At 38.7% G+C, this 26,423-nt stretch overlaps 2 protein-coding genes across 7 annotated transcripts; one reads left to right on the top strand and one right to left on the bottom strand.

The window, feature by feature from the left end:
• Positions 1-4,356: 4,356 nt before the first annotated feature.
• Positions 4,357-9,580, bottom strand: LOC121292970 (dnaJ homolog subfamily B member 9-like). 3 transcript variants are annotated; one of them, XM_041215477.1, is made up of 3 exons: positions 9,433-9,580; positions 7,058-7,286; positions 4,357-6,188 (listed from the first exon to the last, which is right to left on the bottom strand). In XM_041215477.1, the coding sequence occupies exons 2-3, from the start codon at positions 7,272-7,274 to the stop codon at positions 5,749-5,751; spliced, it is 657 nt and encodes a 218-aa protein (XP_041071411.1). In that variant the 5' UTR covers positions 7,275-7,286; positions 9,433-9,580; the 3' UTR covers positions 4,357-5,748. The 3 variants fall into 3 exon arrangements, with proteins under 3 accessions (XP_041071411.1, XP_041071410.1, XP_041071412.1); XM_041215476.1 differs by lacking the exon at positions 9,433-9,580 and adding an exon at positions 9,261-9,281; XM_041215478.1 differs by lacking the exon at positions 9,433-9,580 and adding an exon at positions 8,275-8,293.
• On the top strand, positions 9,575-19,154 carry LOC121292969 (THAP domain-containing protein 5-like). 4 transcript variants are annotated; one of them, XM_041215473.1, is made up of 4 exons: positions 9,575-9,728; positions 12,991-13,183; positions 13,279-13,785; positions 18,834-19,154. In XM_041215473.1, the coding sequence occupies exons 1-4, from the start codon at positions 9,646-9,648 to the stop codon at positions 18,864-18,866; spliced, it is 816 nt and encodes a 271-aa protein (XP_041071407.1). In that variant the 5' UTR covers positions 9,575-9,645; the 3' UTR covers positions 18,867-19,154. The 4 variants fall into 4 exon arrangements, with proteins under 4 accessions (XP_041071407.1, XP_041071406.1, XP_041071408.1 ...); XM_041215472.1 differs by lacking the exon at positions 18,834-19,154 and having other exon boundaries at positions 13,279-14,007; XM_041215474.1 differs by lacking the exon at positions 18,834-19,154 and having other exon boundaries at positions 9,596-9,799; positions 13,279-14,007.
• The last annotated feature ends 7,269 nt before the right edge of the window (positions 19,155-26,423 follow it).

Here is a 26,423-nt window from a genome sequence, read left to right as displayed (position 1 = left end):
TTGCCAACAGTCACACATTTTGTCCTAACGCACCATTCAAGATGTAGCATCGAAAGTATCGCTCAGTTAAAGGGAGGAGAGTTTTTTTTTTAACTGTGGTTTAGGTAGTGCTTCTAAGGGACAGGGGCTATACAAAAAAATGAGGGAGAGGGGGGTGGTGGGGAGAAAATCTAGACAGAAATTTGAGAATGCTCAGTTTACTGAGGATTTCTTGCAGATTCTGCAGCAGAGGCAATATCAAAAGCAGGTGGACCCACTTTAGATTAGGTTGCCAATCTTGACCAAAGCAAGCTTCAAAGGAGAATAAATGGAGATTCCCAGGGGCGAAACGTGTGAAGGACAGCAATATTAATGATACGCCTTGTTGGAGAGAGGTGATGTTCTGGCGGGGTCAGGGACAAAATCTATTTGAAGCGAGTTAAGAAACAATGGTACCATTACACCTCAAGTTGTGTTCTATAGGCCACCAACTAGTGGGAAAGATGGAGGAGCAAACTTACAGGGAAATTGCAGAGGTGCAAAAACTATAGACTGGTGACAATGGGGGACTTTAATGGCCCAACGAGAGAGGAGGCAATGTTGGATCTGTTTCTGGGGAATAATGTGGATCAAGTATCCTGGGTGACCAACTATCCTGGATGTTGTGAGACTGTCCAGTAAATAGGCTTTTCGTCCCATGTTCTGGGTCCGACCCTGGGATGTATATCGACCTGTATTTCCTCCATCTCTGCAGGCTTTATGTCTGTGCATGCTTGGACCAGGACTCCCAAGGTCTTGCCAGCACCACCCCACAACTCCTCCCCCCCACCCCCCCCATATACCCCCACAGTGAAGTGTGCCTTTTTTTCCCCAGAGTTGGTTACCCCACAAGTATCAGAACATTTAGGGAATAGTTATTGTATCAAAAGGCTTAGGATAAGGATGGCAACCTGTAACTAGTGGAATGCCACAGGGATCAGTGCTGGGCTCTCCATTATTTACAATATAAATTAATGACCTAGATGAGGGAAGTGAATGTACTATTGCCAAGTTTGTGGATGACACAAAACTAGGTGGGAAGGCATGTGGTGAGGATGACACAAGGAGTCTACAGAGGGATATTGACAGGTTAAGTGAGTGGGCAAAAACTTGGCAGGCAGATGGAATATAAGGTGGGAAAATGTGAGATTATGCACTTTGGCAGGAAGAATAGAGGAGTTGAATATTTAAATGGAGAAACACTGCAGAAGGCTGCAGCACAGTGAATTTGGGAGTCCTTGTGCATGAATCCCAAAAAGCTAATATACAAGTTCAACAGGTAATAGGGAAGGCAAATGGAATGTTGGCCTTTATTTCAAAGGGAATGGAGTATTAAAATAGGGAAGCCTTCTTAAAACTGTAATCAAGGCACTCATTAGATCCCACGTAGAATACTGTGAACAATTTTGGTCCCCTTATCTCAGGAAAGATATATTGGCATTGGAGACAGTCCAGAGAAGGTTCACTAGGTTGATCCCGGGTGTGGACAGATTTTATGAGGGGTTGAGTAGGTTGGGCCTATACTCATTGGAGTTTAGAAAAATGATAGGTGACCTCATTGAAACATATAAAATTCTTTGGGGACTTGACAGGGTAGATGCTGAGAGGTTGTTTACCCTTGTGGGATTCTAGGACTAGCAGGCATAATCTCAGAGTAAGAGGGCGCCCATTTAAAACAGATGAGGAGGAATTTCTTCTCTGAGGGTAGTCAATCTGTGGAATTCGTTACCACAGAGGGATGTACAGGCTGGGTCGTTAAGTATATTCAAGGCTGAGATAGACTGATTTTAATCAGTAAGGGAATCAAGGGTTGTGGGGTAAAGGCAAGAAAGTGGAGTTGAGAATTTTCAGATCAGCCACGGTTGAATGGTTGAGAAGACGTGATGGGCTGAATGGCCTACTTCTGCTCCTATGTCAAATGGTCTTGCGTTAGCGATGGAAAAAGACGAGCTACCTGGAATAAGATAATTAATTGGACAAAGAGAATTTTTAGTGGGAAGAGAATGGATCCGTCCCAGATAAACTGGGATCAAAGATTGGCGGGCAAATTAATGGAACTATGGGTTGCATTTAAAGACAGAACTCATTTACAGTCAAGGTACATTTCCACCAGGGGAAAGATAGGGCAGCTAAGGCCAGAGTGCCTTGGATGACGTAAGTAATCGAGTAAGATAAAGCAGAAAATGGGTGTATTTGACAGATGTTGCGCTGATAATACAAGGAAGAACCATGCTGAACATAAAAAGTTCAGAGGGGAGCGGAAAAAGAAAACAATGGGGAAGGAGAGTTCAAGAAGAAACTGGCAGCTGAAATGGGAATCAAAGGTTATCGAGGGTAGATAGGAATGTGGAATTTGAAACAAACAGATCAGCCCATGATCTTATTGAATGGCAGAGCAAGTTCGAGGGACCGAATGGCCTACTTCTGCTTCTATTTCATATTTCATAAATCAAAATCCAAAAGTTTTCCATAGGCATATGAATAAAGAGTAACAAGAGGCGAGGTGGGTAGGGACCAAGAAGGGGATCTACACATGGAGAAAAAGAGCATGGCAGTGGTACTAAATGAATATTTGTATGTCTTTACCAGGGAAGATGCTGCCAAAATCATTGTGAAAAAAGAGGTAGCTGAGATACTGGATAAGGTGAAAATTGATAGAGTTATTAGAAAGGTTGGCTATACTTAAAGTTGATAAGTCACCAAAAACAGATGGGATGTATTCAAGATGCTGAGGAAAGCAAGGGTAGAAATTTCAGTGCTACTGGCCATAATCTTCCAATCCTCCTTGAATACAGGGGTGGTGCCAGAGGACTGGAGAACTACAGATATTACACCCGTGCTGAAAAATGGTTATAAGGATAAATTTGACAACTACAGGTCAATAACTAACTTTGGTGGTTGGAAAGCTTCTAGAAAGAATAAACTGGGACAAAATTAAGTTACTTGGCAAAGTGTAGATTAATTAAGGAAATCCAGCAAAAATTCATTAAGGGCAAATCTTGTTTCACTAATAATGTTTTTTTAAAAAACGTGACAGCAGGGGTTGATGAGTGTAATGTAGTTGATGTGATGTAGGTGGACTTCCAAAAAGTGTTCGATAAAGTGCCATGTAATAGGCTTTCCAACAAAGTTGAAGTCCATTGGGATAAAAGGGACAGTGGCAGCCGGATTGAAACATAGTTGGCTGAGTGACAGGAAACAGCAGTGATGATTGTTTAATTGAAGTGGAAAAAGTTATGCAAGTGGGGATTTTCAGGGGTCGGTACTAGGACCACTGCTCTTCTTGATATGACCTAAATTTTGATACACAAGGCACAATTTCAAAACTTGCAGATGACACAAAGCTTGAAATTACTGTGGATTCTGAGGATAGTGGTGGACTTCAAGAGTACCTAGGCTGGTGGAATTGGCAGACCTGTGGCAGATGAAATTTAATGCAGAGAAGTGTGAAGTGATACACTTTGGTAGGAAGGATGAGGAGGCAATATAAAACAGGATACAATTCTTATGGGTCTGCAAGAATAAAGATCGGGGGTTTACATGCATAAATCATTGAAGAGGGCAAAAAGGCATATGGAATCTGGACTTTATAAAGTGTAGCATACAAAGGTAACAAAGTTATAACGAACCTTTGTAAAACACTGACTTGGCCTCAACTGGAGGAGTGTGTTCAATTTTTGGCCCCATACTTTAAGAAGGATGTGAAGACTTTAGAAAGGGTGCAGAAAAGATTCACAAAAATGGTTCCACCGATGAGGTAGTTCAGTTACGTGGATCAATTGGAGAAGCTGGGGTTGTTCTTCTTCAAGAAGAGGTTAAGAGGAGATTTGATATAAGTGTTTAAAATCGTGAAGGGATCTAGACACAGTAGCTAGCCTGAAACTCATCCTGCTGGCAGGAGGGTCAGAGGCACCAATTTAAGGTGATTACAAATGGCAAAAGGAGGATTTTTTTTTTTAAATGCACCATCAGGTTAAGATTTGGAATGCATTGAGAGTGTGGCAGAGGCAGACTCAATCAAAAGGGAATTGGATAAGCACCCAAATAGAAAAAATGTGAGCTAGCACACAGGCCAAATGGCCTCCTTCTGTCCCTGTAACCATTCTATGGTCTGTAAGTCTGAATAGTACAGAGGGAACTATTAACATGTTGAAACATGTGCAAACAATGCCAAGAGCAAATGCTGCACACTGGCCTACTAAAGGTTTGGCAAAGCACAGGTCACAAAAAAAACTCCCTGGCACATAATGTGAACAACTGTAGGAAGAAACATTTTTTAAAACATATTTTGACTTTGTTAAAAACTAAGGGAAAAGCGTTCATTTTAATACAACGAAGTTTTAGCAACTGGATTTATTTAACAAATGTTTTTTGGAAAAGTGCAAGACATTTTGGAAACAGGTTTCACAAATTTTAATAAACTAATGGAGTCTACACAACATCTGCAATGTAGAGAAAAATATGTACAATAATATTGCACATTTGACAGTACGCAGTTTTGTATCTGCGATTTTCAAGACAATGAAATGAGGTAATCAGATTTTATAAATTCTGCACACTTACCAAAAGACAATGGGGAGGCATATGGCAAGAAAAAATGATCTGAATACAACAAAAATATGTACCACATGGCATATTAAAGATACAAGTTTGCTGAATATCACGACTACAGGTTAGCGAAGAACAGTAAATCATTATCATTTAGAAATTACTTCATTTTGTTAGCTTTTCAATGTTAGCTACTGAATACTACATACGCCTAAAAGGAACTGAGTGAGTATGGTTTTTCCTCTCCCATCACACTTTCCAAAAGTAGGTTTTTGTAATTACACAAAGCATTTTGTAAAAATCAACTTTAGTTAGCACCAAAAAGAATTATTGGCCTGCACTTGGATGAGCTTTGCAGGAATTAGGCTTTTATATATTTATTTTCAAACTATATCACACTATGTACATTGAAGTTAACAAATTTTAATTCAATGTTGTGATTCTCCACACCAACACAAGATATACAAGTTTACGATTCAGATTCAAACTGGAGGCCAATCTTTATAGTATGTGCCTTTTCACTACATTTCTTTTTAAAAATCAAAGCCCAAAATGTCAGAGCAACACAACAAAGCCAAAATTAAATGTGACTATAAAGACATTTAAACAAACAAAAACAATAAATAAGGCATGTGCTCAGCACTGATACTGTAGAAATCAAATTGTGGATTCTAGGATACCACATAGATCCTATTAAGAAAATGACAGATAAGCTAGTAACAAGGTTAAGCTATTAGAGCACAGCACTCTGCCTTCATTAGCCAATGCAAGATACAAGATCTGTCTCAAATGAAATTAAAACCATTTCATACATTGGGATTAAACAAATGCAGTCATGTTACAGAATAACCTGTTTCACCATTATTTCATTTAAACCTGTTGCCTCCTGTGCTAGCTTGTACATCAATTATTCTTACTATTGCTTTATATTTATTAAACATATGCTTGGAAATGCTAAGCTAGAAAATAGTTACTGCGAAGGCTAAGTACAGTTTCTAGCTGGAATTAGCGCATTGCACTCAATAAATTTCCAGAAGGTTCACAAACACTAATAGAAAAGCATTACTTTTGTGCAAGTCAGCTCAGATATTGCCTTTCTTGACACTTCTGCCTGGGAAACAGACCATGACGTAAAAGATGTCAAGTAAACCATGCCATTACCATTATGTATATTCAGCAAGTTTACGGCACTGAACAGTCTGTATATGTAGTTACCATGTTTCCTCTGCGCTGTGTAACAGTCTTACAGTGCTGCTTCCCGGAGCTTTGAAACTTCTCAGTTCTCACTGTGTGTTTGTGTGTGCTGCCAAAACTGCTGAATGAGAACATCTTTTCCATGTCTTCAAATACATCATCAAACAACCCTCCTCCAAATGGAAATTGTCTATCTCCAAAGGAAAATCTGTGTGCATTGTGCGCCTCCTGGTGTGCCCTGAAATGACTATCAAAATGTTTCTTCTGATGTGCTCTGTGACCAAAATCAAAGTCAAAATCCTTAAGGAAGTCATCAAAGTTGAAATTGAAAGAACGGGTGTGATGGCCACCACTGCCTGCATTGAAAAACTGATGACCTATGTGATCATATTCTTTCCTTTTCTTCTCATCTGAAAGGACTTCGTAGGCTGCAAAAAAAACCCCACAATCTTTTATAAAGCAGAAAATGACAAGTTGCGTTTATATAACTCCAATAACATAGAAAAAAGGCAATGCACCAAAGGAAACAATAATAGGAAGGGTGACTAAAGTATTGCTCAAAGATGTGGGTTTTAAGGAGGTTGTTAAAAAGGAAGAGACGGAAGTAGAGAAATCTAGCAATGGACTTTAAAAGCATGAGACTAAGCTGCCAAAGGCACAGTTAACAATGACAAAGCGAAGGGACTGCACAAGAGCCCAGGGGAATCAAACTTTTTGTAGGTGAATGGGGTTGAGGGATAGCTGACAGAGGCTGGAGATAATATGGGGAAAGGCTACAAAAAGATTTGAATTCTGACACAAGGATGATAATTTTAAACTGGAAATACTGAGGGACCAGAAGTGAATGTAGGTCAACAAGGACAGAAATGAAAGGTAATCAGGCCCTGGTGTAGATACAAGCAGCAGACAAAGAAAGAAGGAATAAAAAACAGGTCAGGAGCATATTCGAACCTAGAGATGCCTAAGGCCTGGAAGAAGTGTTCAGCAGCAGAGAGGCAAGACAGGGTAATGATGGGCGATATTACAAACGTCGAAGCCAGCTGCTTTTCTAATGGAGTCAGAAGCTCAGCTAAGGATTAAGAAAGATACTGAAGTTGAGAAAAGTCTGATGCGGCTTGAAATAGTGGCCAGAGAAGGGGATAGATTTGATGGCAAAGGCACAGAGTTTCTGGTAAGAGCTAAAGACGATGGTTGTAGTGTTTTCAATGACCAGAAACGACAAAAGTATAGAAAGACCAATAAAAAGATGAAAGTACATTTAAAAAACACATGTAGGAGAGCTGTTTAACACCCCTACCTTCAGCAATTTCTCTGAACTTTGCCTCTGCATCTGGACTTTTATTTTTATCTGGATGGTATTTCATTGCAAGCTTGTGAAACGCCTTCTTGATTTGACGGTCAGATGAATTTTTTGGCACACCCAAAATTTCATAATAATCCTTCTTTGCCAGTATAAATTCAGATATCATTAGAAAACAGACAGCAAAAGCAAAAACAGAATGTGCTGCTGCCATTATCGAGATTTTCTAGGAAACACAAATAAGATATATGTTAATAGTAGGCTTTTAAAAAATATGTATTTCAATATTTCAAGCACACAATTTTAAACACAGATCTTCAATAAGACCAGTAATTTTCTCAATCTTATTTATCCAGACTGGCATAGAAGGCAATGTAATGTGAATGTATGCTCCAACTTCCTGGGAAGCTCATCTCTTGAAATGTGAAAACCAGCATGAAACAAGGCAGAGATGGGAGGGGAAGTGGGCTGCACAATGGGACCAGACTTTGGTTAAGTTTGGTGTAGATCTGTGAAAAATATAAAGGAAAATTGCTATCAGACTCCTGAAACTTCAATAATACCAATATCAGGTATACATCAGCCTACGATTTTAGGTATAAATTTAGCCATTTGCGCGTGGGAGGGATGGAGCTGTGCAAATAGGCACTATAAAAGTTTTGACAGAAAGCATCTTGGTAGTGTTCAAGAGATCAAGAAAATTCACACATACTGAGGTTCAGCTTAAACCAATTACTCAAGTTGCCTTTCAAACATGTCACTTACACCACCAAGAAATTCCAGGGATGATGTGTCAGAAATATGAAGACATAACTAGCAATAGACACCTGTAGATTTCCTGCATTCATTTGCGGTCAGAAAGTCTTAATGATGTTGATAATATAATCAACTATACTGAATAGTGTATCTATTTGTAAATGTATCAAACCTACAGAGCTCCAAAAGCCACTAGCCTAATAAGTGGAAAAAATACTCAATAACAACAAGTGGGAAATATCAACATCTGGGAAAGAACTTGTGTATTATCACTAGTCTCAGATTTCTCTTTCCTGTCTAACTATTAGCATTTCTGGAGCAATCTCTGGTACAATGGCATTTTCAATTGAGATTGGTACTACCAAATGTTTTTAAAAGTATAACTGAAAAGCTCTGATGGGAAGAGATTGTGGAACAGAGATCGGTGGTGTCTCTCTCTACAAAGGGAAAAGTCTCACCACTCATTTTCTGTTTTTCATACTCCAAATCAGTGTCATGTTGTGGGAGATGCTTACAAGGCCACATTTGTTGCCCATCCCTACATGTCCTGAGAAGGTTGTCATGGGCCCGACAATGCTTCTACAGCAGTGTTCAGTAAAAGTTGTTCACAGCAACATTAGTTCCAGAATCCTCTCCACAGACTCTTCTTCAACGATCACACAGCTCACCCTAGGATGCTCCTAAGAGGGAGGTAAAACTCAGCATACTCTCACCCAAAGCGTTTTATTTCCATACAACATTCGCAGAACACAACAGTGGTGATTCAAAGCAGCCAGCTTAGATCATGGGCAGACGTATGGTTTTTAAAAAAGTAGGGTGACCTTTGTTAACCTTTCAACGATTGTACAAGAGCACAATTTAAAATTAATATTTTTTCCGCTGTTAAAATCTCAGCATGTGCTTCTTTTTTAGTGTAACTGATAACTGCCTGCAACAGGGTCCATTTTGCAAAAACAAAGACTGTTGAACGCAATACAACACCCATGAACTGCATAAAGATCACATTTCAATCCTTGAACCAAAGGCCAGTAAACGCACCACACATTTTGTTTGGGACTTCCATAAAGGTGGGCCCGTATTTTCTACAAGACTCCACAACATACTGTTGAAAAGGAATTCCAATAATTCACATTAGCTTGGAGACACGAAATTATTTTGATCAAAGGAGGAGATAGTAAGTGATTTTAGAGTTGACGATTTTCTTCAAAAGATTTCATGCGGTGAAAATTACCCAGACGGAAAACCTTCAGCAGCACAGCCTGGGAGATGCCATGGATCCCGGTTTATTACTCAGCTGATGCGGCCGCTTTGAACACCAGCCCTTTACTACAAAACTGAAACGTGAATGCTGGCCGAGCAAACTCGGTGCAGTACAATGCCTGCTTTCTCACGACAGCCTTACATATAAGACATCACACGAAAATAAAACACTTCGGCTTCTTACAAACAACATCAAAGCGCCCACAGCAAAACACTCAAAGATCCAGATCGTGATCTTAGAACGGAGATACCACCAGGTTACATTGTGGCAGGTTAGTAGGAGAGAATAATCTGAAACAAGGCCCTAGCCCGTCCCCAGACCCCGGCACTAATGGACATTCCCCACTAAAACTCACCGTTGCCAGCGTTTCCCACTCCGCCGAGATACAAGAACCACCCTGAACTATTACACCGCGTTCTAGAACCCTTCACCACGAATCACTCACTCATTGGCCGCCTGCAAGGTACATGTCACCACCCCAGCCTGATACCTTTTGTGATTTCATTTCCGCATTCAGGGCGCCTGCGCGGCCTTCTCCTCGCTATTGCTTTTGGTTGCTTTCAAGGAAATGCCCAGATATTGTGCGGCCGTCAGCTGCTCTAATCGAAGTGGCCAGTTGTCATCCGATAATCAGAAGTTGGGTTTCTACCCGTAAGTAGAAAAGGCAGAAACAACACCCATGATTGCACTGATGTGATCATGTTCATTGTCGAGGAACCTAGGTAAAGGCCCGGCCGGGTTACATAAATACAGGAATAACACCAAGGTTCAGAAGAGGACAATCAGGAAGCAATAATCAGGAGACACCAACTTTGTTTTATTAAATTTTAAACAAGACAGGAGGAAGGAATGGCAACTCCAATATGCTACCAATACGCATGGCATTGGAATAGTGGAAATTGCAAGGTAAACCTGAATCCCAATGAATTCAGGTCTGCAGTTCAATCCGAAATATTACAATACACTAGCGGATAGTTTGTGGCATTGCTGACAAGTGAGTCAGTCATTGTCTCATGCTACTTGATGAACTATATAATTATTATTGGGATCATTAATTAATAGTGAGTGAATGTCAAATTGTTTTTATTATAGAGTACTGGTGGGATTGGGGCCTGGAGTTCTACACGTGCATGTTTACATAGGAGGAATAGGTATTCAGGTCAAGAGGAGGAAAGCTGGTAGGAGAGCACTAATGTGAAGGAATAGGTGTTGAAGGTAGGAACAGCACAGGGGGTAGGAGCATAAAGAAAGGTACGAGCACACGGGTGAGGAAGTAATGTGTGGGAAAGAGTGAAAGGGCAAAGGAAGGAGCAGAAGGAGGGCAGTGTCATGCTCCAAAATCCCGCTAACTTTCCCACAACAGCAGCTTTTATTTACAGGGCACATTTAACTTGTAGAACATCTCAAGATGCTTCACAGGACCGTTAAAAAATTGTTTCAAAGCTGAATGTGATCCCTCTGAAGACTTTCCAATAAAGACTGGCCATTCATTAATGAAATCCTTTCAGCTCTTAGTAGATTGAGTTCAATGGTTTGTCAGAAAGCAAAATATAAAAACGTACACCTCAGTGAATATTTTCACAGAATATGTTTTCCTCCAATGTCTAAAATCCTCCTCTTCAGGTGCCATGTTTTACAACATCAATTATCATGGCTCTCCAACTTTCAGTCCTTGCAGCAGCCAACATGTTCTGCTTCATAAACTGTCTTCCTCCTTTGTCTCCCTCTTGCTCTGCTACCATAAATTTTACCAGTACCAACCAGATGTTGTAGTTTTTCTCTCCTAAGTATGTGCCCAAAGAATTTTGGTTGTCTTTTGATCATCTCCAAGTTATTCTCATGTGTGCTTTCCTCAAATCTTCCTCATTAGTTATGTGTGTTGTCCAACTGATCCTCATCAAGCATCTTAGAAACCATATCTCTGTTACCTTTATCTTCCATTGTTTTGCTTATATTCCAACTTTCATATCCATCTAGTAACATTGACCAGATGTAGCAATTTAGTAATCTCATTCTGCTTTCCATAAAGATGTTCTTATTTCTAAAAAGACCTGACATTTTTGTGAAGGTTTGTTTTGGAAGCTTTATGCGTTTCTTGATGTCTTGGTCACTTTCCCATCAGATGTTATTAGGCTACCCCGATAGGAAAATTGTTTTATTTCTTTTGATTTCACTGTTATTTTGCATTTGGGTGTAATCTCTCTCTTTGATACTACCATGGATACTGCTTTGCTGCAGTTTAATGATAATCCATATCTGTTACTGTTTGTTACAATTGTACCTAGAAACTGTGGATTTTCCTTTGTATCTGCCATCATTACTGTGTCATCCGCATATCAGAGATTATTTATATTCTGTTCACCTTCTGAAATTCTTGGTAACTCTGATAGATGTCTTATAATCATTTCACTGTAAAGATTGAAAAGATGTGAAGACAGAACACCACCTTTTTGTATTCCTCTTTTTATAGTTATCCATTCACTGTGTTAATTGTCTATTCTGGCTGCTGCTGTTTGGTCTCAGTCTAAGTTCAGAAACAGTCTTAAATCTTTCCCTTCCTATGTCCAAAATCTTAAATGTACAGAAAAGGAGCTTTTACTTGAGTCAAATCTAATAGAACTTGGATGGGTAAAACATTGTGATCTTAACTTTATTTGCCATGATTCATTGTAATAAAAAATCATTGTACATTTCTTAATAAAATCTAATGTTCCGCTTGTACACCACTTGTCATTTCTTCTACATCCCCATTTACAGAAGGCAGTAGCTCAAACTGGGATAGTATTACACAGATGTTAGCAGCTTTCTTGTATCTCATTGGCTTACCCAAGTATTCTTCCAATGAGGTAAGAATTTCTTCCCTGAGGGTAGTGAATGTCTGGAATTCTCTACCCCAGTGAGTTGTGGAGGCTATTTAAAGAGGAGTTAGACAGATTTTTCAAATATTGGGGAGTTGAGGGCTATGAGGAGCTGGCACGAAAGAGGAATTAAGGCCTGGGGCAGATCAGCCATGATCTTATTGAATGGTGGGGCAGACTTGAGGGGCCAAATGGCCTACTCCTGCTCCTATTTCTTATGTTCTTATGTAGAAAGAGAAACAAGTGACATTGTTGAGACAAGTGGTTTTCTTGTGACCTATCATTCACGCGCACACCCATCCATAGACTATCTTAGACCTTTGAAGAATGAAACTGAATAGTAAATAGTATGGAGAATGTAAGATTAATATTAGATTTAATTGCAAAGGTCAACTAGATGCAGCATTGAAGTGGGACAAGCAGAGAGTGGTGTGCTGCTGAAGTTGTTCATTCCATTATCATATTTGAGCACAATGGTACTCCAAAAGTCAGCAAGGACAGGAGTGGCAGAAGGTTTGGGAGATGAGGACCATCTGTTGGAAAAGTAAAAAATATACAATTTACATGACAAACATAAAAGATTGCATTAAGAAATGTATATGCTTATGATTACAAGTTTTAAAAAGTATTTATTTCAGTGGACTCCATTTTGTGTGATTTACCAAACATACCCAAAAGCATATTTCCATTATTTACTGCCTTATGTTATGATTCACCGGAATGAGGCACAACCAGGATATATATTGGAAAATTTAACCAGCCTTAAATTCGTATACATCAAAGTAGAATTCATATTTCAGTGATACTGATTTACAAATTCAATCTTTTACGAATACAAATGTGTTAATTAACTATTTAACAGCCCTAATGCTGAACCATAACATACAAGAGACAAAAAGAGCAGATTTAAGATTACCTATTTAGATATGGATTAATATTAAGACTAAGTAACCCATGAGACTGTTACCCTTCGGCATGAGGTGCAGTTCAGGAGTAAGCTTCACAATACAGTACCGTTAATGTAGCAAACATATTTTATTTTCTCTTTAATAAAGGTTTCCACTCCAAAACAAGGAAAGACTTCACAAATGGATCAAAAATATGAAACGGGACAACTGGTTCCCTACTAAGCATCAATGCATATGTAGTGACCATTTTACTGCAGATTCATTTGAATGGCGCTGGGGTATCCGTTATTTGAAGCCGCATGCTATACCAACTGTTTTCTCATTTCCAAATCATCAACAGGTAAGGTTAAACCTTATTTTAAAATAGTTTTAAGGACATTATAATGAATAAACGTCCAGTTTATCAAATCAAAAGAACAAAACTTTATCTTTCAGAAGAAGCAACTGTGTTCTCGATATATTCGTAGCAAAAATATTTTGCCTAGAAGAGCATCAGAAATAAATCTGGAAATTTTTGGTCCTGCTGCAACAGAAGAAATAACAACCAGTGAAAGATTAGAATTGTCAGTTCCTAATGCAGAGTGTGATGAGCAATTGCAAAGGAATTCAGAAGGTAACATTGCACCATCTCAGTCTGTTGGAAATCCAGAACAAAATTTTCAAGACACATCAGCTGAGCCCTTCACAATGCTAAAAGAGTTTGAAATGAACCAATTGTTGAATGATCAACAGTCCATTGTCACTGAGGTCCTACAAGTTGAACATTCGTATTGTAGACAGGATACTGGCAAGGCCCAGCTTTGGGAAAAGATTTTCAGATTACAGAAGAAGTTAAAAAAACTGCAGCAACAAGAACAAGGGACTGCAGCAAAGCTGAGGAGAATGGAAAACCTGATTGAGCAGCTAAAAACAGAGAATCTTACTTCTGAAGTAAAAATAAAGGTTATGGAAAACTGTTTCACAGCATTTGAGTTAACTGTGTTATAATGAATGTAATAATTGATTCTTTTAAAGTAAAAGTCTTTTCATGGGAATTGTGTACTTCTGGACAGCAAAAATCTACCTTGAAAATGTAATACCTTTCATAGTCTTTAAAATATTCCTAAAACTTGCTACTGCTTAGATTACAGTGCACTATTCAATAAAGAATTTGATCTCCAGAAATATTCAGAGGTATTAAGGATCACCAATAACTAATGCAATGCTGACAAAACTTTAAAGTAATCTTCATGCAGTCCTTCTTGATTTTATCATCATCCTGTTAGGACCATTAATGTTTAAAGAAGAAATCCAAACACCCAGCAATTAAGCAACAGAACTACGCCACAAGATTTCATGCTTTTAAACAAAAAAACTTTATTGTATATCAAAAAGAATTAAACAAAATAAGCACTAGTAACTAACACTATAGATTATAAAGCCTTAAGTTATAAACTCAGTTCTACTTTTTACTTCCCCTTCTAGTTCTCATATTTTACGAAGTCTTGAAGGTCCATGCATTTTTACTGGGACCAACCCAAAATGTATGTCACAGCTCTCTGGGATTCACTCTGATTTCTCTTCGGTGTTCTAGCTTTTCTCCAAGGTACAAGATTATATGGGGATCTTTCCATTAGCTTTTGGCCAAGCGACCCTCGAACTTTCCTTTAAAACCTCACGGGCAGAATTTGACGTTCCGCGGGCGGATGTGCACCTGACCCGATCGGGCGTAAAATTGCGCAAGATGACGGGCTAGTGTCCTGACGTCTTTGCGCGATATTTCGTGGCAATTAAGCCCATTAACAGCGCAATTGTCTGTGATTTTTCGTGGTCTATCCAATCTTACGGTTGGCGAACAGGTGAATCGGCCAGGCGGCCTTTACATTTTTGATGAAATCTCATCCAAGGACGGAATGAAATCTTTTTTAGGAAATAAAATAAAAAGAAATATCTGGGGACAGCATTTTTATGAGGTATGATTTCAGGTGCTTGATTGTGCTGCATGGACATTTTTTGCAGCCTTTTAGTACTTTATTTTACTATTTGCAGGTCTGCAGCTCCAAGGCAGCTGTCTGCCTTCAATGAGCTCTTTCGAAGCACTCACCCATGCCCGTGGTGATGTTGTCGCCCACCCTCTTCCCACCCCCAAACTGGCAGATGAGCTTTTCAGCGTGTGTTTCATGTTGGCTGGTCATCAATTGGCCAAACAGTGTGAAATTGCGGTCCGTGGCCAACTGCTCCCAGGCCCGCTGATCGTGTGTGCCTGACGAGGGAAAAATTCAGGCCCATGAATCTAGATTCCATTGCTCAATCACTTGCCTCCTTGCAACTCTGGCACAGTGGCTTCAAACATCAGAAAACACCCTTGGTTTCCAATAGCCCACTACTATGATTTAAAACGGCAACCAAACTGATTAATTCCTGAACTCCCAACTGCGACAAGGTTAATTGCCTTTCACTGAGTTGATTACTTTGGATTTCTTCCCTTATATTCCAGTTAAACAAATCTTCCAGTTGTTTTTCTCCTTTACCAACTTTTGTCTTATACTGAGTATCAGCTCCTAATTGCAGGCTACATCATGATGATAGATCTCACATACTTGAGGTGTAGGTCTGGCTTTATCTGTTAACTTCCAAGGAGCTACAACCTACATAAAACATGCTTTGGATGCTTTCCAAACATCAATCAATCTTTGGCTATCTCCTCTTAGCTGCTTCTGTCAACCAGTCTTGCCTGGTGGCTCTGCACTAACTGAATTCACAGAGATAAACTCAAAGCAAAGAATCTCACTAAGCTTCACCTTTACCAACTTTATCTTATACTGAGTATCAGCTCCTAATTGCAGGCTACATCATGATGATAGATCTCACGTACTTGAGGTGTAGGTCTGGCTTCAAGGCCTATCTCAGGTAGAACTACAAATTAGATACCGTTTAATTTCAAAGCTTTCCTTAATTCTGGGAAACCACTGGAATACAAATCCTTTATCGGAATACCTGCAGACATCAAGTCTCCAGTTCTTTAATTAAGTAAGGCCACCTGCTGTTTTACGACTCTCACCATTTTACTCTGACCTTATCCAGAAAACACAAGTTACCTTTTGAATTGTAATTATTTTCAGTCTCTGTGGTTTGCAAGTCTTTATATGTTTACCAGGGTTTTCTCCCACTGAATTTACATTTAAAATCCAATTTCTAAAACTAAAAATGTATACTTCCTAAACATATGAATTATGCCATTAGGCATGTGTAACAGTTATCATACTGTCAAACTAATAAAATGCATATTAACCACACTAACTGACCAGTTTAAAAAAGTCGGGACAATTACAAAATTGATCCTTGTATTAAACCTCTTGAAGTAGTCTTTGAAACATAGATTATATTACATTCTCATACTACATAATTTAGAAAGGATTTTAGTAAGGTGGTGAAATAGCATATCCCAAGCTCTCAAAACTGGACAGATCCTACTGTCTGTGCTTTTCAGTCAGGTGAGAGTATAGACCTGAAGTATTAACTTGCACTAAAAACAAACATGTTTAAAGTGACAGGTTCTATTTGCCACAGAGGGCATGTTTAAGTTTTAATCTGAGTTTGCTGATACAGCCACTTCAAGCCAGTACTTTTCTCCTGTTACTCGATTAACCAAATTTGATCTCCTGGCAATTAAAGAAAAAAATGATTTGAGCCAATTATGTTATCAGAAATGTGGAAAAATTGGTCTTGTACCAGAAAGACTTGGCATTATCTACAATAGAAAAAAAAATGGTGCACATTCTTTGAAAAAAAAGTATATAAAGTTCAAAACTGCAGTGCTTAGCTGTAGCACAATCCATACTTTAATACTATAAAGTAGTTCATGACAGGGTCAGCACTCTTTAGTCAATTAAATTACCACTTTGAGCTTTTCTAATTTCACGGATTTGAGTCCATGTGTGAAGCTTTGTCTAACTTGATGTAAGCATCAGTCAAAACATGGGTTTCACTACTGCAAAATGGATTAAAAATGTATTACTTTAATATATTGTAATGGTGGCATTGATACATAATCATTTGAACACATTTCCTTTTTTGTCTTGTATTTTTCTATTTACTTTCTTATCCTTTTTACATCCTGCCTAACTCTGGGAGTTAGCTATTTGTTAAAACTTTTCTTCAACTAAATATCAGAAAGACCAGTGTTTTTGGCATTGCCTGACTTCACTCCCTTGTCCTGGTCAATATTTTTCCTTTAATCAGCATTAGCAAAATAGACATCTGGTCACTTATCTAATTGCTATTTGTGTCGACTTTGCTGTGTGTAATTTTGCAGCAGCAGTTCCTGCATTACAATGGTAAATACATTTTAAAACTAGTTCAGCTGGAAAGCACTTTGGAAGATCCTCCGTTTGTAAAAGGCACTGAATGAATGTAAGTCTTTCTTCTGTCTTATAACTAACTCTATTCTGCTCACACTACCCATCTATCCCTTGTGCTGGTTCGGTTTCTCAGGCTGAACTAGACCACATAAACCCTTAGCATTCTTTTCAATCTAAAGCTGAGCTTCAAACCCAACATCCTATCCGTTTACTAAGACTGCTAATTTCCATCTTAAAATAGAGCCTGCAGCTTCCAGTAGATTATCCCCACTGCTCCTGAAACTCTATCACACTTTTATCACCTCACTTTTAGACACAATTTCTCCATCATCTTTATCAGCCTATCTGTCATCCTCATAAACTTCAAAACCTGCTGATGAAAGGTTATCCTCCTGAAATGTTAACTCTGTTTTTCTCTCCTTAGATGCTATCTGACCTGCTGAGTATTGCCAGCATTTTCTGTTTTTATTTCAAAATCTGCTACTTCCACAATGTCTTGCATAAATTCCACCATCACTCGCACCTCAGCATTCTCCATGACTTCATCCCAATTTATTTTTGCAACTTCGTCAGCTTAATGTTTCCACCTCCATTCTTTATCTTTCCAGTGCTTGTCTTCTGTTCATCACATCCTTCCCTTGTCTCACCAATACTGCAGGACCTTGAGGCATCTTAACTCCCTCTATACTTGTCTGTCTCTCCATTTCTGTCTTCTTTTAAAACCTTCCTCCAAATCTATATTTCTAGACAGGCTTTTTGTAATTTTACCTAACTTATGCACATAGCCAGTTGTCCATTCTTTAACTTGCCTATTTTTTCCTCTCCTGTAAAACACCTTGGGATGTTTACTGTGTAAACAATCCTGTATAAATGCAAATTCTTGTATGCAGCTTATAGCTTTAATAGAGTACTTTCACACTGGCATAGTGCCTCTATAAGATTTTATCCTTTCTATCTTCAGCTAGACAAAGCATGGGAAATTAATAGAAAAATCACAGTCGTAAAGGAGGTCATGAAACTTGTCAAATGTTTAAAAGTTGATCACACTGCAATTAATTGTTGATATTAGTGTGCTGAGTGATCATTGAACTGTGATGCTATAGGAGGAAAATTCAACAATAAACTGGACAAAACTTATACAATGCTTGCAAGAGTAATGGGTTCCTGTGTAGGTTTGTTTCAGGAGTTAGAATGCCGAAGTCATCAACAGCTGATGAATCTAATATTGTGTGCGTCTGTTATTTGTCAAAACAACTGGTAAATTACTGTTATTTTTAATGGGCTAAAAGATTATCTAAAAGTCCTCAAAATGGTTAAGTTAGTTGGGTGAAGGTGTTTTTAATAATGAATAACAATGATCTGCTTTCTGATCCATTACTACATATACCCTCTGTACAACGTGTACTAGATTCTGAATTTCCTTATCATTCTCTATTATTCAGAATTGTAAACTTTTAACTGATATTTCTTTCAATCATGTAATAATTGCAATCTCTTGGCTTACTGGTAGCATTCTTACTGCTGACTCAGGTTGTCGGTCCAATCCCCATTTCAGAGACTTGAGCACTAAATCTAGGCTGACACTTCAGTGCAGTACTAATGCATTTTTTTGGATGAGATGTTAAACCGAGATTCTGTCTGCTCTCTCAGGTGGGTGTAAAAGATTCTGTGACACCGCATTAGAACCTCTCTCCAATCTGGAAATCTATTGCTTGGAAACACCTGTTGTCCAGAAATTTTTTGAAGCAACTAACGGACTCGCCACTGGACTGTTCTGGCACTGCAACAAATTGAGAAGGCAAGGGCTTACCTGACCTATGGAAGCACAGGACTTTATGAAATGAGTGGCTTTCTAACCTTGTGCTGTGTTTTTGCATGCTTGCATCACCCCAAAACCTGCCATTTTCTACTTTCAGTCCATTTACGGCATTGCTTTTGAGCAGACCAAAGCATTCTCATGGTATAGTTTGTTTTCCTTTTTAAGCTTCACTATGGCATCTAAGAAAAGGGCAGCAAAACGTAAGCATTTTACACCTACAATATTGAAAAAAGTGGAAATCATAAAGAAACTAGATAAGGGTGCTTCAGTGAAAGATTTGTGTGTGGTGTATGGTGTTCACTGTTTATGACATCAAGAAGCAATATGAAAAAACTATTTAAGTTCTATGCAGAAAGTGACACAGTTAGTGGAATTAGTGAGCATAAAACACTGCATAGTGCTAAGTCTATTGACTATGATAATGCACTATATGAATAGTTCCGATAACGTCAAAGTGAAGGTGTTCCTGTTTCAAGGAAAATGCTTATGGAAAAGGCGAAACAACATCACACTGTTTTGAGAATTAGTTGTGTGTGAGTACACCCAAGGTTGGTTGCAAAAGTTCAAACATAGGCATGGAATTTGTCATTTAAAGGCTACTAGTGAACAAACTTCTGCTGATAGAGAGGCTGCCGAATGTTATGTAACTGAACTTGCGGAATTAATGAAGGATGAGGAACTTAGCCTTGATAGATATATAATGCAGATGAGACGGGTGTTTTCTGGAGGTGTTTGCCACAACACACACTTTCTAGTGCAGAGGAGAAGGTGATGCACGGTTGCAGTCGAAAGAAAGACTCACTGTGCTCACTTGTGCAAATACTGTTGGAACACATAAGTGTAAACTTGGTTATTGGTAGAAGTGCTAAGCCTCATGCTTTTAAAGGAATAAAGATAATGCCAGTGCTTTACGAGGCCACCAGACATATGTGGGTCACCCAGGAGATCATGAGTAACTGGTTCCATAATCATTTTGTCCCCGAGGCTTGTGCACACTGTCGTAAGGTTGGGTGGCTGTGGACTGCAAAACTGTGCTGCTTTTGAACAATTGTTCAGCTCACCCCCCTGGAGAACAATTAAATGCTGACAATGTCTTCCCTACATATTTACTCCCCAACTGCACATCTTTATTTCAGCCAATGAACCAGGGAGCTATTAAAGCAACGAAAAGCCACTACAGGAACAGTTTTTGGCATTGTCTTGTGGACAGCTGCAGTACTGATGGTGTCAATGCTTTTAGGAGGGCCTTCAGTATCAAAGATGTTAATTGGTGCTTGGCAAATGCATGGGACTGTGTCACTAGGGGAGCCTTGCCAAATGCGTGGCAGAAGTTGTGTCCTTTTACTATGTCTTATGATGAGGATGGAGGGGAAAACTCTGAGGGCTTTAATGTAAGTGAAGCCAGGCAAAGACAGCTGATCTCTTGCGTTATGCCAGGTGAATGCAAAGTGACTTAGATGAGGAAGATATTGTGACATGGCTAAATTATGATGGTGATGCTCCAGTTGTGCAACAAGTAACAGATTCAGAGTTAAGTGAGGCAGTTTTACACCTCAAGACTATGGAAAGTGACAATAGAGATGAAGAAGATAATGTTCCTGAGGAGAAAGCCACCATAGAGGAGGGGATAAACCTGGCCTCCAGCTTTGTTCGCTTTCTTGAGCAACAAAGTTTTGCAACCCAGCAAGATGTAATGGATGTGTACAGGATCCAAGAGAAATTAATAAAGGAGCAGCGAAAATACATGAAACGAATGACGCTACAGCAAATGTTTGAAGTTGGAAAATTCTGTGCATGCACATCAACAGGATCATTGAACCCAATCCCATCAGACGTACTGGACGGAACATAGGACCCAGAATTAGCTGCTGTTGCTGTTGATGATCAACCACTTTCTTCTACGCCCCTTCCATTGGTGAAATAAATAAAACAGTGTATGGAACCACCTGTTCCCTTGAGATCATTGGCATAATTTTAGTGCAATACTTTGCGAGTGGGTACATGGAACATACAATATTTGTATAAGTAAAACTTATGTTTTAGCACTGTTTCATGTTTCAGGTAAATATTTATGGATCTACGGTGTTCACCGGTTCACACATTTATGGTTAGGTATTCTATTATCATTCTATAATCCAGAAAATTACAAAATCCAGAAATGACTTGATCCCAAGCATTCCGGACTGGAGAGGTAACATAAGCTCTCACTGTGTTCTGGCCAACCTCTGTTTGAGGTTAATCCTCAACCAGTACTATATGGGCCAATCATTTGGTTATCTTCTGTCAATGGCTGGTTGTAGAACCTTGCTGAACGCAAATTGGCTGCCACATTTCCACACAAGACAATGACTACGCTTCAGAAAATATTTCATTAGCTGTGAAACATTTTGGGGCATGCTCAGATTATGAAAAGTGTTATCTGCATGCAAGTTTGTTATACTATAATAATAACATTAGAATTTGTTGTTCTGCAGAAACAATCTCAGTTGGACTTTTATTAAGACCAAGGTATGTGTGCAGAAATGTAACTAAAAGGCTAATTTAATCTTATGGTGAAGATGAAGAACCACAACTTTATCTTTTTATATACCATTAAAGCCCCTGGGTTATTACTTTATTTTATTTTTAATCAGAAGGTCGTTCTGTTGGCTTTAAATAATAGCTTCAAAGAATATGACCATGTAAGTTTGCTGCCATATTTAATGTGGAATGAATCTATACCAAATCCTGACAGCGTGAATGACAATGATGCAAAGGTAGAAATGGCTAATTCTATAACTTAATTTCTGTAAATTCTTATAAGGAATGTAAAGTGAGATTGAGAGGTACTAGGGGCTTTTCAAAAATGAAAAGCACAAGGCACAAAACAAAGTTGATCTGAATATCTCAAAAATAATAGAGATCATATAATGGACCATATTGGCCAACTAGCTATTATTATTAATAGTAGAGTTCTGCTACAAGTAGGGGAGGGGTGAAAAGACTGACAAGTAGGGAGCTTGATGTGAGTGAAAATTATCATCTATGGATTACAACTAATGACACTCCACATCATAAATAAGCCTACATTTACCATAGCTCCTTTTATTATTAGATATTCTGAGTTTTCTAACTGCTTATAAAACCAAATTAATCTGCACAATATTTAATCTTAAGTGAGTCCATTCCCTTTGTTTACAATTTTACAGGATAAAACATTTAATTTCTAGTACCTGACAGGATGACAATTTGTTTACTTAATACACATCTTTAAGCTTATGATTTTGATTCTCTATATTCAGTTTGTCCTAAATTTGTAGCAGACCAGAGGGGGAAGAAGCAGATTTCACATTTCTACATTCGAGTCATTCATGAGCAGCCTTTGCTTAAAAGCTCATACTTATTGAAAAAAATCTGTACATCAGTATTGCTAAAGTAATGATTCTTTCAGTGGATGACTAGAAACAAAATAAAAACAGCTTCTCAGTTTCATGTACTCGGTTAGCTCTTTGAGAATGGCTCTTTCTCTTTCCTCAAGTCCTCAGGAGTATTTGTCATTGAGTACAAAATAAAATACCCACTATTAAAAGTATACAGAAGTACCTACTTGCATCTTAAGACTCAGTATTAAAGGTTAATAAGTAGTTGAGTTTCACATTGTTGAAATAGGCTTTCACTGATCATCCTTTTCAGTTAGAATCCCTTAGACTGCTGATGCATTATTTTTTCTAGTGTTTTGTTACTGAAAGTTTGATCTGATAATTCTGATAAGGTGTCAGGTTAAATTCTAAAGATTTGTCTCCTAATTGCATGAAAAACCTTATAAGTAAAAGAATGGGTATGGGTATATTGGTGGCAGAGATCCAAAACTATGGTTGGGAACTATATGTTCAAAATGTACTTGTAATAATTGTAATTTGATAAAGAAATGTCTATCTAAATATAAAATGTTTTTAAATATTAACTTTTGTCAAAAACATTTGGTCCAAAATGGACAATGTAAGTATTTTACTCTGTAATGTGTAACGTGTAAATAAATATGCAGAGAAAATTTCAGAACTGCATCTAACTGTATGGCTTTTTTGCAGCATTAGATGATCAACTAACTTAATTACAACAGTGTCAACTTGCTTCACATAAGTATGATTATGTTATGACAAACTAGATTTCTCAGCCAGGGAAGCAGCCTCTCAGTGGCTACCCTGACAAGCTCCTTCAGAATCTTGAATGTTTCAATGAGATCAGCTCTCGTTCCTCTAAGCTCCAGCGAATATAGGCTCAATTTACTCAACCTCTCCTCATAAAATAACCCTCTCATCCTAGGAACCAATCTAGTGAACCTTCGCTGTATCGCCTCCAATGCAAGAATATCCTTCCTTAAAAACGGAGCTCAAAACTACACACAGTGGGAAGAATTTTCGGGTTGGCGAGTGGGGGTGGGGCCCGCATGCTGACACAAAAAATGACGCGCAGTGACGTTGGGCGGGTGTCCCGACATCACCACGTGTCATTTAGCCTTTCAGTTGGGCAGGTGCACAGCGAGTCGGCTGTGCGCCCACCGAAATGTCAAAGGCCTATTAAGGCCTGTTAAAAACTAATTGAATTAATAAAATGAGCTGCCCATCCAACCTTAAGGTTGGCGGCAGGCGAAGAGCCGAAGCGGCCTTCACATTTTTCACGGAACCTCATCCACAGGCGGGATGAGGTTTCATAAGTGTTTAAAAATTCAATAAAATTTTTTTTTAAAAAGTTTTAAATTTCTTTACTTAGATATTTAAAACTTAAATTAATCTTGCCTCAGGGAGATTTCTGCGCTCTTTCGCACGCATGCACGTGAAAGAGTGCAGGGCCTCAACTCAGGGAACCCCACCCCCCGCCGCGCACAGTGAGTGCTCAGTGCTTCCAGGTGTGCGTCACACTGGGCGGGCCTTAATTGGTCCACCCACGTAAAATGGCTGTGTGGCCCTGATCGAGGGCGGTGATCGCGTTTGCTCACGATCCCACCCACCCCCACACAACCTCCCCGATGGGGAGAAAATTCTCCCCAGTATTTCAAGTGTGTTCTCACTACAGCCTGAACATTTGTAGCAAGAGCGCCTTACTCTTGTACTCCCCTTGCAATAAAGCCCCGCGTGCAACTTGCCTTCCTAATTGCTTGCTGTACATTCATGCTAAATTACTGTATGTTCCTTGTATGAGTACCCATTCATCCCTATGAACAACATTTAAAAGTTTCCCATCCTGTAAAAAACAATCCTGTTTTTTTATTCCTACTACAGGTAAAGTATCCTTTATCTGAAACTGTCGGGGCTGATTGCATTTCGGATTTCAGGTAATTTATGTTTTTGGATACCGCATATAAACTTACATTACAATAGCCTAAGCCTAGACTAGGTGTAGTCTAAAGTAAATAAAATGGCTTGAAAAGTAAGGTGTTATCATCAAATAATAAATACAGGATCCCTGTAATAAGTTTCCTTTGACATGTTCACCACAAAAATCGCAAGGTAAACAGTGCAGACAAACAACTAGACAGTCCATACTAAAAATTGATGAGGTTCAAAAAAATCGTGGATTTTGGATGTTTGGTTTTCAGATTTACAGATAAAGGATACTTGTCCTGTACCAAATTGAATGACCCCACACTATACTTCATCTGCCACCTTGTTGTCCACACACTTAACCTATCTATCTTTTTGCTGCCTCTTTTGTCCTCCTAACAGCTAATATCCCCATATTACTTTCACTGTAACTTGGATACATTACTCTGACTCTTCATCTAAGTTATTAACATAAATTTTAAACAGTCGAGGCACCAGCACTGATGCTCGCAGCACTCCACCAGTTAAAGCCTGCCAACTGGAAAATGTCCCATTTCTCTCTACTCTTTGCTTTCTGTCCATTAACCAATTCTCTATCCATGCAAATATATTACCCCAATTCCACATGCCCTAATTTTGCTTATTAACATTTTGTGTGGTACCTTATCAAATGCATTTTTGAAATCCAAGTATACTACATCTACTGGTTTCCTTTATCTACCTTGCTACTTACATCCTCAAAACAATCTTAATACATTTAACAAACATGATTTACCTTTTGTAAAACCATGTTGACTTTGTGGATTTCTTGGTGACTATCTTATAGTGATGGCCACTAGTTATATTTTTCCCCGCAAAAGAAAACATTCTGTCAGTATCCACTCTATCAAAACCTTTCATAATTTTGAAGACCCATATTAGGTCAGCCCTCAACTGCCTTTTTTCAAGAGAAAAGAGACCCGGCCTGTCAATTATTTCCTGATATATATATATATACCCATGCATTTCTGGTATCATCCTTGGAAATGTTCTCTGCACCCTCTCCTGTGCCTCTAAATCCTTTCTATAATATGGCAAGCAGAACTGCATGCAGTACTCTAAGTGTGGTATAACCAAGGTTTGATACAGGTTTAGCATAACTTCCCTACACTTCAATTCTATCCATCTAGAAATAAAGCCTAGTGTTTTATTTCATTTTTGCTTTTTTATGGCCCTGATAACCTGTGGTGCAAATTTTAGTTTTTGATATGTTTGTACTTCAAGATCCATTTGTCCCTCTACCCCACCAAAACTTGCATTTTCCATGTAATAAGTGACCTCCCTATTCTTCCTCCCAAAATGTACTACCTCATATTTATTTGCATTGAACTTCATTTGCCAATTATTTGCCCATTCTATGAATGTATGTATTCTTCCTATAATTTGTTGGAATCCTCCTCAGTATTGACTACCAACCGCCCACCCCTCACAAAATCCACACCTACAAATTTAGAATTTTGTTTCAGATTCCAAAGTCCAACTTATTAATGTAAATTGTGAACAGCAGTGGTCCCAGCACTGGAGTTCTGGGGCAATGCTAATGTCCCAAAGAAACTCTTGATTGCCAACCTCACAAAAGAACTCCCAAGCTTCAACCTACCCCAGAAACAGTGGTCCATATTGCACTGTACACCACATGTCAGATCTGGTAATTTCTTACACCTCTGGAAGATACAATTTGACTGTGGACACCAATTTGCCAACTACAGGCCAAATTGTAAATCAGTGACTGCTTCGATTGTTTGCTGCATCTTAGTCTTACACCAAGGGACTTTCAAAGCTACTCATCAGCTTATGACAGTATACCAAGATATTAAAACTTTGCCAGTCACCTCTCATGTTTTCTCAGAATTGACCTATGAGGTCATTTTCTCTTCAGTTCCTCTAGATAAAGCACAACACAGAAATTCCTGAAATGTCAACAAACCTGATTGGACCACTGAGATTCAAAGAGCATGTAAGCATCATGCCCTGTGCTAAAATAAGATGAAAGATCAGATTCTCACCTTTAAGTAACTAGTAATTAAGTGTTCCATCATTTGTTATTTGCTGTAGATTCTTAATTCGTAAATTTAAGAACCG

Source organism: Carcharodon carcharias, chromosome 21, assembly GCF_017639515.1.
Source record: "Carcharodon carcharias isolate sCarCar2 chromosome 21, sCarCar2.pri, whole genome shotgun sequence".
In the NCBI taxonomy this organism is placed as follows: Eukaryota; Metazoa; Chordata; class Chondrichthyes; order Lamniformes; family Lamnidae; genus Carcharodon; species Carcharodon carcharias.
Note: the sequence above shows the minus strand (reverse complement) of the source record. Positions and strands in the feature narration are given on the sequence as shown.

Excerpts from the sequence above, each read along its gene's own strand:
- LOC121292970 (XM_041215476.1), bottom strand. Across the intron at positions 6,189-7,057 it reads GTTCAGAGAAATTGCTGAAG|CCTACGAAGTCCTTTCAGAT; the intron begins GTAGGGGTGTTA and ends TTTTTTTTGCAG.
- LOC121292969 (XM_041215472.1), top strand. The coding sequence starts at position 9,646 with ATGCCCAGATATTGTGCGGCCGTCAGCTGCTCTAATCGAAGTGGCCAG. Across the intron at positions 9,729-12,990 it reads CAGAAGTTGGGTTTCTACCC|GTTTCCACTCCAAAACAAGG; the intron begins GTAAGTAGAAAA and ends TCTTTAATAAAG. Across the intron at positions 13,184-13,278 it reads CATTTCCAAATCATCAACAG|AAGAAGCAACTGTGTTCTCG; the intron begins GTAAGGTTAAAC and ends TTTATCTTTCAG.